General features: G+C 34.1%; 1 protein-coding gene across 1 annotated transcript; it reads left to right on the top strand.

The window, feature by feature from the left end:
* The first annotated feature begins 9,419 nt into the window (after positions 1 to 9,419).
* LOC141192499 (basic phospholipase A2 F17-like) lies at positions 9,420 to 12,883 on the top strand. Its single transcript, XM_073662026.1, has 4 exons — positions 9,420 to 9,576; positions 9,745 to 9,889; positions 11,906 to 12,006; positions 12,662 to 12,883. The coding sequence occupies exons 1-4, from the start codon at positions 9,543 to 9,545 to the stop codon at positions 12,850 to 12,852; spliced, it is 471 nt and encodes a 156-aa protein (XP_073518127.1). The 5' UTR covers positions 9,420 to 9,542; the 3' UTR covers positions 12,853 to 12,883.
* Positions 12,884 to 13,110: the final 227 nt, after the last annotated feature.

The raw sequence follows: 13,110 nt of genomic DNA, 5'->3' as shown, positions 1-13,110 counted from the left end.
GAAATAATATAGAGAAGTGAAGATGGGAAATAATATAGGGAAGTGAAGATGGGAAATAATATAGAGAAGAGAAGATGGGAAATAATATAGAGAAGAGAAGATGGGAAATAATATAGAGAAGTGAAGATGGGAAATAATACAGAGAAAAGAAGATGGGAATAATATAGAGAAGTGAAGATGGGAAATAATATACAGAAGTGAAGATGGGAAATAATATAGAGAAGAGATGATGGGAAATAATAAAGTGAAGAGAAGATCGTAAATAATATAGAGAAGAGAAGATGGGAAATAATAAAGAGAAGAGAAGATGGGAAATAATATAGTGAAGTGAAGATGGGAAATAATATAGTGAAGAGAAGATGGGAAAAAATATAGAGAAGTGAAGATGGGAAATAATATAGAGAAGTGAAGATGGGAATAATAAAGAGAAGAGAAGATGGGAAATAATATAGAGAAGAGAAGATGGGAATTAATATAGAGAAGTGAAGAATGGAAATAATATAGCGAAGTGCAGTTGGGAAATAATATGCAGAAGTGAAGATGGGAAACAATATACAGAAGTGAAGATGGGAAATAATATACAGAAGTGAAGATGGGAAATAATATAGTGAAGAGATAATGGGAAATAATAAAGAGAAGAGCAGATAGGAAATAATATGGAGAAGAGAAGATGGGAAATAATAAAGAGAAGTGAAGATGGGAAATAATATACAGAAGTGAAGATGGGAAATAATATAGAGAAGTGAAGATGGGAAATAATATAGAGAAGTGAAGATGGAAATAATATAGAGAGGTGAAGATGGAAATAGTATAGAGAAGTGAAGATGGAAATAATATAGAGAAGAGAAGATGGGAAATAATATAGAGAAGAGAAGATGGGAAATAATATAGAGAAGTGAAGCTGGGAAATAATATAGAGAAGTGAAGATGGGAATAATATAGAGAAGAGAAGATGGGAAATAATATAGAGAAGTGAAGATGAGAAATAATATAGTGAAGAGAAGATGGGAAATAATATAGAGAAGTGAAGATGGGAATAATATAGAGAAGAGAAGATGGGAAATAATATAGAGAAGTGAAGTTGAGAAATAATATAGTGAAGAGAAGATGGGAAATAATATAGAGAAGTGAAGATGGGAATAATATAGAGAAGAGAAGATGGGAAATAATATAGAGAAGAGATGATGGGAAATAATAAAGAGAAGAGAAGATGGGAAATAATATAGAAAAGAGAAGATGGGAAATAATATAGAGAAGAGAAGATGGGAAATAATATATAGAAGTGAAGGTGGGAAATAATATAGAGAAGTGAAGATGGGAAATAATATAGTGAAGTGAAGGTGGGAAATAATATAGAGAAGTGAAGATGGGAAATAATATAGAGAAGAGAAGATGGGAAATAATATAGTGAAGTGAAGGTGGGAAATAATATAGTGAAGTGAAGATGGTAATTAATATAGAGAAGTGAAGATGGGAAATAATATAGGGAAGTGAAGGTGGGAAATAATATAGAGAAGTGAAGATGGGAAATAATATAGAGAAGAGAAGATGGGAAATAATATAGAAAAGAGAAGATGGGAAATAATATAGAGAAAAGAAAAGATGGGAAATAATATAGAGAAGAGAAGATGGGGAATAATATAGAGAAGTGAAGATGGGAAATAATATAGAGAACTGAATATGGGAAATAATATAGAGAAGAGAAGATGGGAAATAATATAGGGAAGAGAAGATGAGAAATAATATAGAGACGTGAAAATGGGAAATAATATAGAGAAGAGAAGATGGGAAATAATATAGAGAAGAGAAGATGGGAAATAATATAGCGAAGAGAAGATGGTAAATAATATAGAGAAGTGAAGATGGGAAATAATATAGCGAAGTGAAGATGGGAAATAATATAGAGAAGTGAGGATGGGAAATAATATAGAGAAGTGAAGATGGGAAATAATATAGAGAAGTGAGGATGGGAAATAATATAGAGAAGAGATGATGGGAAATAATAAAGAGAAGAGAAGATGGGAAATAATATAGAGAAGAGAAGATGGGAAATAATATAGAGAAGAGAAGATGGGAAATAATATATAGAAGTGAAGGTGGGAAATAATATAGAGAAGTGAAGATGGGAAATAATATAGAGAAGTGAAGGTGGGAAATAATATAGAGAAGTGAAGATGGGAAATAATATAGCGAAGAGAAGATGGGAAATAATATAGAGAAGTGAAGGTGGGAAATAATAAAGAGAAGTGAAGATCGGAAATGATATAGAGAAGAGAAGATGGGAAATAATATAGAGAAGTGAAGATGGGAAATAATATAGAGAAGTGAAGATGATAATTAATATAGAGAAGAGAAGATTGGAAATAATATAGCGAAGTGAAGATGGTAAATAATATAGAGAAGTGAAGATGGTTAATAATATAGAGAAGTGAAGGTGGGAAATAATATAGAGAAGTGAAGATAGGAAAGGATATAGAGAAGAGAAGATGGGAAATAATATAGAGAAGTGAAGATGGGAAATAATATAGAGAAGTGAAGATGGTAATTAATATAGAGAAGAGAAGATTGGAAATAATATAGAGAAGAGAAGATGGGAAATAATATAGAGAAGAGAAGATGGGAAATAATATAGAGAAGTGAAGATGATAAATGATATAGAGAAGAGAAGATGGGAAATAATAGAGAGAAGTGCATATGGGAAATAATATAGAGAAGAGAAGAAGGGAAATAATATAGAGAATTGAGGATGGGAAATAATACAGAGAAGAGAAGATGGGAAATGATATTGAGAAGAGAAGATGGAAAATAATATAGAGAAGTGAAGATGGGAAATAATATAGGGAAGAGAAGAAGAGAAATAATATAGGCAATTGAAGATGGGAAATAATATAGCGAAGAGATGATGGGAAATAATATAGAGAAGATATGATGGGAAATAATATAGAGAAGAGAAGATGGAAAATAATATAGAGAAGTGAAGATGGGAAATAATATAGTGAAGAGAAGAAGAGAAATAATATAGAGAATTGAAAATGGGAAATAATATAGCGAAGTGAAGATGGGAAATAATATAGAGAAGAGAAGATGGGAAATAATATAGAGAAGTGAAGATGGGAAATAATATAGTGAAGTGAAGATGGTAAATGATATAGAGAAGAGAAGATGGGAAATAATAGAGAAAAGTGAAGATGGGAAATAATATAGAGAATTGAAGATGGGAAATAATATAGAGAAGAGAAGAAGGGAAATAATATAGGGAATTGAAGATGGGAAATAATACAGAGAAGAGAAGATGGGAAATGATATTGAGAAGAGAAGATGGAAAATAATATAGAGAAGTGACGATAGCAAATAATATAGAGAAGTGTAGATGGGAAATAATATAGAGAAGTGAAGATGGGAAATAATATAGGGAAGTGAGGATGGGAAATAATATAGAGAAGAGATGATGGGAAACAATAAAGAGAAGAGAAGATGGGAAATAATATAGAGAAGAGAAGATGGGAAATAATATAGAGAAGAGAAGATGGGAAATAATATATAGAAGTGAAGGTGGGAAATAATATAGGGAAGTGAAGATGGGAAATAATATAGAGAAGTGAAGGTGGGAAATAATATAGGGAAGTGAAGATGGGAAATAATATAGAGAAGAGAAGATGGGAAATAATATTGTGAAGTGAAAGTGGGAAATAATATAGAGAAGTGAAGATGGAAATAATATAGAGAAGAGAAGATGGGAAATAATATAGAGAAGAGAAGATGGGAAATAATATAGAGAAGTGAAGCTGGGAAATAATATACAGAAGTGAAGATGGGAATAATATAGAGAAGAGAAGATGGGAAATAATATAGAGACGTCAAGATGGGAAATAATATAGTGAAGAGAAGATGGGAAATAATATAGAGAAGAGAAGATGGGAAATAATATAGAGAAAAGAAAAGATGGGAAATAATATAGAGAAGAGAAGATGGGGAATAATATAGAGAAGTGAAGATGGGAAATAATATAGAGAAGTGAATATGGGAAATAATATAGAGAAGAGAGGATGGGAAATAATATAGAGAAGAGAAGATGAGAAATAATATAGAGACGTGAAGATGGGAAATAATATAGAGAAGAGAAGATGGGAAATAATATAGAGAAGAGAAGATGGGAAATAATATAGCGAAGAGAAGATGGGAAATAATATAGCGAAGAGAAGATGGTAAATAATATAGAGAATTGAAGATGGGAAATAATATAGCGAAGTGAAGATGGGAAATAATATAGAGAAGTGAGGATGGTAAATATTATAGAGAAGTGAAGATGGGAAATAATATAGAGAAGTGCGGATGGGAAATAATATAGAGAAGAGATGATGGGAAATAATAAAGAGAAGAGAAGATGGGAAATAATATAGAGAAGAGAAGATGGGAAATAATATAGAGAAGAGAAGATGGGAAATAATATATAGAAGTGAAGGTGGGAAATAATATAGAGAAGTGAAGATGGGAAATAATATAGAGAAGTGAAGGTGGGAAATAATATAGAGAAGTGAAGATGGGAAATAATATAGAGAAGAGAAGATGGGAAATAATATAGGGAAGTGAAGGTGGGAAATAATATAGAGAAGTGAAGATCGTTAATGATATAGAGAAGAGAAGATGGGAAATAATATAGAGAAGTGAAGATGGGAAATAATATAGAGAAGTGAAGATGATAATTAATATAGAGAAGAGAAGATTGGAAATAACATAGCGAAGTGAAGATGGTAAATAATATAGAGAAGTGAAGATGGGAAATAATATAGAGAAGTGAAGGTGGGAAATAATATAGAGAAGTGAAGATAGGAAAGGATATAGAGAAGAGAAGATGGGAAATAATATAGAGAAGTGAAGATGGGAAATAATATAGAGAAGTGAAGATGGTAATTAATATAGAGAAGAGAAGATTGGAAATAATATAGAGAAGAGAAGATGGGAAATAATATAGAGAAGAGAAGATGGGAAATGATATTGAGAAGAGAAGATGGAAAATAATATAGAGAAGTGAAGATGGGAAATAATATAGAGAAGAGAAGAAGATAAATAATATAGGGAATTGAAGATGGGAAATAATATAGAGAAGAGATGATGGGAAATAATATAGAGAAGATATGATGGGAAATAATATAGAGAAGAGAAGATGGAAAATAATATAGAGAAGTGAAGATGGGAAATAATATAGTGCAGAGAAGAAGAGAAATAATATAGAGAATTGAAAATGGGAAATAATATAGCGAAGTGAAGATGGGAAATAATATAGAGAAGAGAAGATGGGAAATAATATAGAGAAGTGAAGATGGGAAATAATATAGTGAAGTGAAGATGGTAAATGATATAGAGAAGAGAAGATGGGAAATAATAGAGAAAAGTGAAGATGGGAAATAATATAGAGAATTGAAGATGGGAAATAATATAGAGAAGAGAAGAAGGGAAATAATATAGGGAATTGAAGATGGGAAATAATACAGAGAAGAGAAGATGGGAAATGATATTGAGAAGAGAAGATGGAAAATAATATAGAGAAGTGACGATGGCAAATAATATAGAGAAGTGAAGATGGGAAATAATATAGAGAATTGAAGATGGGAAATAATATAGAGAAGAGATGATGGGAAATAATATAGAGAAGAGAAGATGGGAAATAATATAGAGAAGAGATGATAGGAAAAAATAAAGAGAAGAGAAGATGGGAAATAATATAGTGAAGAGAATATGGGAAATAATATAGAGAAGAGAAGATGGGAAATAATATAGACAAGTGAAGATGGGAAATAATATAGAGAATTGAACATGGGAAATAATATAGCGAAGAGAAGAAGGGAAATAATATAGCGAATGGAAGATGGGAAATAATACAGAGAATAGAAGATGGGAAATGATATTGAGAAGAGAAGATGGAAAATAATATAGAGAAGTGAAAATGGGAAATAATATACAGAAGTGAAGATGGGAAATAATATAGAGAATTGAAGATGGGAAATAATATAGAGAAGAGATGATGGGAAATAATATAGAGAAGAGAAGATGGGAAATAATATAGAGAAGAGATGATAGGAAAAAAATAAAGAGAAGAAAAGATGGGAAATAATATAGTGAAGAGAAGATGGGAAATAATATAGAGAAGAGAAAATGGGAAATAATATAGGGAAGTGAAGATGGGAAATAATATAGAGAAGTGAAGCTGGGAAATAATATAGAGAAGTGAAGATGAGAAATAATATAGAGAAGAGAAGATGGGAAATAATATAGAGAAGAGAAGAAGGGAATTAATATAGAGAAGTGAAGATGGGAAATAATATAGAGAAGAGAAGATGGGAAATAATATAGAGAAGAGAAGATGGAAAATAATATAGAGAAGAGAAGATGAGAAATAATATAGAGAAGTGAAGATGGGAAATAATATAGCGAAGAGAAGATGGGAAATAATATAGCGAAGTGAAGACGGGAAATAATATACAGAAGTGAAGATGGGAAATAATATAGAGAAGTGAAGATGGGAAATAAAATAGAGAAGTGAAGATGGGAAATAATAAAGAGAAGAGAAGATGGGAAATAATATAGAGAAGTGAAGATGGGAAATAATATAGAGAAGTGAAGATGAGAAATAATAAAGAGAAGAGAAGATGGGAAATATTATAGAGAAGACAAGATGGGAAATAATATAGAGAAGAGAAGATGGGAAATAATATAGAGAAGAGACGATAGGAATTAATATAGAGAAGTGAAGATGGGAAATAATATAGAGAAGAGAAGATGGGAAATAATATAGAGAAGAGAAGATGGGAAATAATAAAGAGAAGTGAAGATGGAGAATATATAGAAAAGAGAAGATGGGAAATAATATAGGGAAGAGAAGATGAGAAATAATATAGAGAAGAGACGATAGGAATTAATATAGAGAAGAAAAGATGGGAAATAATATAGAGAAGAGAAGATGGGAATTAATATAGAGAAGTGAAGATGGGAAATAATATAGGGAAGAGAAGATGAGAAATAATATAGAGAAGAGACGATAGGAATTAATATAGAGAAGAGAAGATGGGAAATAATATAGAGAAGAGAAGATGGGAATTAATATAGAGAAGTGAAGATGGGACATAATATAGAGAAGTGAAGATGGGAAATAATATAGAGAAGTGAAGATGAGAAATAATATAGAGAAGAGAAGATGGGAAATAATATAGGGAAGAGAAGATGAGAAATAATATAGAGAAGAGAAGATGGGAATTAATATAGAGAAGTGAAGATGGGAAATAATATAGAGAAGTGAAGATGAGAAATAATATAGAGAAGATAAGATGGGAATTAATATAGAGAAGTGAAGATGGGAAATAATATAGAGAAGTGAAGCTGGGAAATAACATAGAGAAGTGAAGATGAGAAATAATATAGAGAAGAGAAGATGGGAAATAATATAGAGAAGAGAAGATGAGAAATAATATAGGGAAGTGAAGATGGGAAATAATATAGCGAAGAGAAGATGGGAAATAATATAGCGAAGTGAAGATGGGAAATAATATACAGAAGTGAAGATGTGAAATAATATAGAGAAGTGAAGATGGGAAATAGTATAGAGAAGAGAAGATGGGAAATAAAATAGAGAAGTGAAGATGGGAAATAATATAGAGAAGTGAAGATGGGAAATAATAAGGAGAAGTGAAGATGGGAAATAATATAGAGAAGTGAAGATGGGAAATAGTATAGAGAAGAGAAGATGGGAAATAAAATAGAGAAGTGAAGATGGGAAATAATATACAGAAGTGAAGATGTGAAATAATATAGAGAAGTGAAGATGGGAAATAGTATAGAGAAGAGAAGGTAGGAAATAATATAGAGAAGAGAAGATGGGAAATAATGTAGAGAAGTGAAGATGGGAAATAATAGAGAGAAGTGAAGATGGGAAATAATATAGAAAACTGAAGATGGGAAATGTTTTAGAGAAGAGAAGATGGGAAATAATATAGAGAAGTGAAGATGGGAAATAATATAGAGACGTGAAGATGGGAAATAATATAGAGAAGAGAAGGTAGGAAATAATATAGAGAAGAGAAGATGGGAAATAATGTAGAGAAGTGAAGATGGGAAATAAGATAGAGAAGAGAAGATGGGAAATAATATAGAGAAGTGAAGATGGGAAACAATATACAGAAGTGGAGATGGGAAATAATATAGAGAAGAGATGATGGGAAATAATATAGAGAAGTGAAGCTGGGAAATAATATAGAGAAGTGAAGATGGGAAATGTTTTAGAGACGAGAAGATGGGAAATAATATAGAGAAGAGAAAATGGAAAATAATATAGAGAAGAGAAGATGGGAAATATTATACAGAAGTGAAGATGGAAAATAATATAGAGAAGAGAAGATGGGAAATAATATAGAGAAGAGAAGATGGGAAATAATATAGAGAAGTGAAGATGGGAAATAATATAGAGAAGTGAAGATGGGAAATAATATAGAGAAGTGAAGATGGGAAATAATATACAGAAGTGGAGATGGGAAATAATATAGAGAAGAGAATATGGAAAATAATGTAGAGAATTGAAGATGGGAAATGTTTTAGAGAAGAGAAGATGGGAAATAATATAGAGAAGAGATGATGGGAAATAATATAGAGAAGAGAAGATGGTAAATAATATAGAGAAGAGAAGGTAGGAAATAATATAGAGAAGTGAAGATGGGAAATAATATAGAGAAGTGAAGATGGGAAATAATATAGAGAAGTGAAGATGGGAAATAATATACAGAAGTGGAGATGGGAAATAATACAGAGAAGAGAAGATGGGAAATAATATAGAGAAGAGAAGATGGGAAATAATATAGAGAAGAGAAGATGGGAAATGAAAAGAAAAACAAAAAATACAAAACAATTGTGGAATTGCTTTTTTTTTAGAAACTTTAACTCACTTGGAATTTTTTTCTCGCTTTCTGATGCATAAAATAATAAAATAAATGATGACATTCAAAAATATAACTCGTCCCGTAAAAAAACAGGTCCTCATACAACCATGGGTACAGACAAAAATTAAAAAGGTTATGGCTCTAGGAAGAAGGGGAGGAAAAGACAAAAACGAAAAAAAAAAAAAAACAACTGAAAATTGCCGGGAATTTAAGTCCATATATATCAGAATATAATCTAGTAATTCTTACTTTGGTGAAAATGCCTCCTCTCCCCAAAACGTACAGTTCTGCCAATATTTTGTGTAGTTACATTTTCACTCCGTGGTCATTATCACACACATTCCCCCACCTATTGATTCTGTGGGAACAATTTTGTTTCCCTAAATTCACATGTACTGTACACATAAGGGTTAATGTTTCCGTACACGATCACCGGATCATATGATGCTGTTATTAGGTAATAAGCCCCCAGGCAGCCAATAGCAGATAGCGCTCTGCAGCCCCACCTAGTGGTAGGAATATGTAGTGCAGATATCAGGAGGATATAAAGCATGGTGGTATCTGCTGTTCTTACAGATCGTCTTCTCCTGGATATTCCCCCTCGGTCTCCTGGGCACAATGATAACCTGTCTGCTGCTCCTCCTTAGTCTCGGTAAGTCCTGATATTATCTGGAGCCCCTCAGGTAATGGGAATATAGTAGGGACTGATCTCCAGGCAGCTCCTGATCCAGAAGAGGAATATTCCCTGTAACATCCGTCATTCCTGGTGACTGCTCCGATCAGTGTCACACAACAAGTGATGGCGGCTTTTATCTTCTAGGGTCGGTGGACGGCATCATAATCCATCTCAAAGATTTCACAGATATGCTGAAGGAAACAACGACCAAAGAAATATCAGATGCTCTTCCTTATGAATGCTATTGTGCGACAACAACAAGTGATCAATTATTGGATCGCATTCGAAGGTAAGTGAAAATCTATACAAGACGTGACCTGCAGTCCTATGTATCACCACAGATAAAACACAGAGCGTTATCACTGTATTATCTGTGGTGTTACATAGGACTGCAGATGACATCTACTACATTATCTGTGCTCAGAGAGTCATCACTGTGTTATCTGTGGTGTTACATAGGACTGCAGGTGACATCTGCCACATTATCTGTACTCAGAGAGTTATCACTGTGTTATCTGTGGTGTTACATAGGACTGCAGGTGACATCTACTGCATTATCTGTACTCAGAGAGTTATCACTGAGTTATCTGTGGTTTTACATAGGACTGCAGGTGACATCTACTTCATTATCCGTACTCAGGCAGTTATAACTATGTTATCTGTGGTGTTACATAGGACTGCAGGTGACATCTACTGCATTATCTGTACTCAGAGAGTTATCACTGTGTTATCTGTGGTGTTACATAGGACTGCAGGTGACATCTACTGCATTATCTGTACTCAGAGAGTCATCACTGTGTTATCTGTGGTGTTACATAGGACTGCAGGTGACATCTACTACATTATCTGTACTCAGAGTCATCACTGTGTTATCTGTGGTGTTACATAGGACTGCAGATGACATCTACTACATTATCTGTACTCAGAGAGTAATCACTGTGTTATCTGTGGTGTTACATAGGACTGTAGGTGACATCTACTACATTATCTGTACACTGTGTTACCTGTGGTGTTACATAGGACTGTAGGTGACATCTACTACATTATCTGTGCTCAGAGAGTCATCACTGTGTTATCTGTGGTGTTACATAGGACTGCAGGTGACATCTACTTCATTATCCGTACTCAGGCAGTTATAACTATGTTATCTGTGGTGTTACATAGGACTGCAGGTGACATCTACTACATTATCTGTACTCAGAGAGTTATCACTGAGTTATCTGTGGTTTTACATAGGACTGCAGGTGACATTTGCTACATTATCTGTACTCACAGAATTATCACTGTGCTATCTGTGGTGTTACATAGGACTGCAGGTGACATCTACAATATTATCTGTACTCAGAGAGTTTTCACTGAGTTATCTGTGGTTTTACATAGGACTGCAGGTGACATCTACTACATTATCTGTACTCAGAGAGTTATCACTGTGTTATCTGTGGTGCTACATAGGACTGCAGGTGACATCTACTACATTATCTGTACTCAGAGAGTCATCACTGTGTTATCTGTGGTGTTACATAGGACTGCAGGTGACATCTACTACATTATCTGTACTCATAGAGTTATCACTGTGTTATCTGTGGTGTTACATAGGACTGCAGGTGACATCTACTACATTATCTGTACTCAGAGAGTTATCACTGTGTTATCTGTGCTGTTACATAGGACTGCAGGTGACATCTACTACATTATTTGTACTCAGAGAGTTATCACTGTGTTACCTGTGGTGTTACATAGGACTGCAGGTGACATCTACTACATTATCTGTACTCAGAGAGTTATCACTGTGTTATCTGTGGTGTTACATAGGACTGCAGGTGACATCTACTACATTATCTGTAATCAGAGAGTTATCACTGTGCTATCTGTGCTGTTACATAGGACTGCAGGTGACATCTACTAGATTACTTAGAGAGTTATTAAACTCTATAATAGTCCCCACGTTTTGCAAGTCCCCAAGAGTAGTTCCTATAAAGTATGAGGGCCCTCCCACACCATTTCAGGGACCCCCACAATTACCCCTGCAGTGTATGAGGGTCCCCCATTGTTTATGATATCCCCACAAGCTTCTATTATATAAAAAACATCAGATATTCACCTAATACAGGATCCGGATGAGTCCGCTGACAAGGTCCGGACAGACCAACGCGCAGTCATCCTGCTGATGCACACACAAGGGTTAATAGTAAGGGTCTTCTCCTACAGACCAACAGGATTTTTTCCTTTTTTGCCTCCAGGGTCCAGGTGGGATTGAACACATTATAGTTTCGCCCCTGGTGACATTACTCTCTTGCTCCCTCAGGTGCTGCGGTATACGACAATGCTGCTCTGATGATTTCCCTATCTGTAACACTGTATTTAAGAAATACACTTATACTTACAGTAACGGGACCATCACTTGTGGTAAGTGCTCCGTTCTCTTTGGGGTCAGGATACAAGGTGACATTGTTAGATACGAGTGTAACAAACCCTCAGCTGTGAGTACAATTTTTTTAGATAGAGATAAAAATGTTCTAGTTCATTCACTTCATTCAGAGACATTAAACTTGTATAGAAGTTTTAGGTATAACGGCCCCGATTCACCAAAACTGATGATTTGTTTGCCAGTTATGACTCCGGGTGCGCTGGAGTAAGACGCTCAATAGAAGCGTAGAGGTCATAGTGAATCTGGTGCATCGTTCAGCTGCCGGGCACCAGGGGCAGAACTGTGCTGCAGTCACGGATCAGAGTTTATTTCTATATTACTTTATGCCATTTTCCTGCTATATATTATAATGAATGTGTCAGGTCGTGCAAATTGTTTGACTAATCGGTTTAAAGCCTATTAGAAAGATACAGAAGTATTGAATTCAGAATCGGCAGCCATTAAACTTTATTTACTCCACGAGAAGTCGCTTTATCACGGCTGAGGTATTTTATGAAACTTCTTTCATTCTTTTCACATAAACTGGAAATTTGTTGTCCGCACCATTCACTATTAAATCAGATTACAGCTCCTTTGTCTCATGTCTCAGGCGCGGATCCTTCATAATGATAAATGTTTCTGTTACTCCCGCAGATCGGAATAGGTACATAGGAGTATGTGCCTCACGAATATGTGAGTGCGACTGGAAAGCCGCGAAGTGTCTAATGGACACCAAGAATCCAGAAGACAACACAAAATATGGAGAAAAGTGTTACAAGAAACTTGAATCATGCATTGATGAATCATTACTTAAGAAGTGGTTGTTAGAAATTTATAAAGCTTAATTGCCTAAGTTCTCATAAGAACTTTACACTGTATTCCGTCAATTAAGTCGATTAGTGAGCTGCACTCACTATCCTGCTGGTGCAGTCACTGTGTACAGAACATTACATTACTGATCCTGAGTTACATCCTGTATTATACTCCAGAGCTGCACTCACTATCCTGCTGGTGCAGTCACTGTGTACAGAACATTACATTACTGATCCTGAGTTACATCCTGTATTATACTCCAGAGCTGCACTCACTATTCTGCTGGTGCA

Source organism: Phyllobates terribilis, unplaced genomic scaffold (assembly GCF_046119375.1).
Source record: "Phyllobates terribilis strain yellow unplaced genomic scaffold, ASM4611937v1 Scaffold_62__1_contigs__length_8034531, whole genome shotgun sequence".
Classification (NCBI taxonomy): domain Eukaryota; kingdom Metazoa; phylum Chordata; class Amphibia; order Anura; family Dendrobatidae; genus Phyllobates; species Phyllobates terribilis.
This window is presented reverse-complemented; position numbering and strand designations above follow the sequence as displayed.

Coding starts and splice junctions, on each gene's coding strand:
- LOC141192499 (XM_073662026.1), top strand. CDS start 9,543: ATGATAACCTGTCTGCTGCTCCTCCTTAGTCTCG. Junction 9,577..9,744: donor GCTGCTCCTCCTTAGTCTCG/GTAAGTCCTGAT, acceptor TTTATCTTCTAG/GGTCGGTGGACGGCATCATA. Junction 9,890..11,905: donor TTATTGGATCGCATTCGAAG/GTAAGTGAAAAT, acceptor TTGCTCCCTCAG/GTGCTGCGGTATACGACAAT.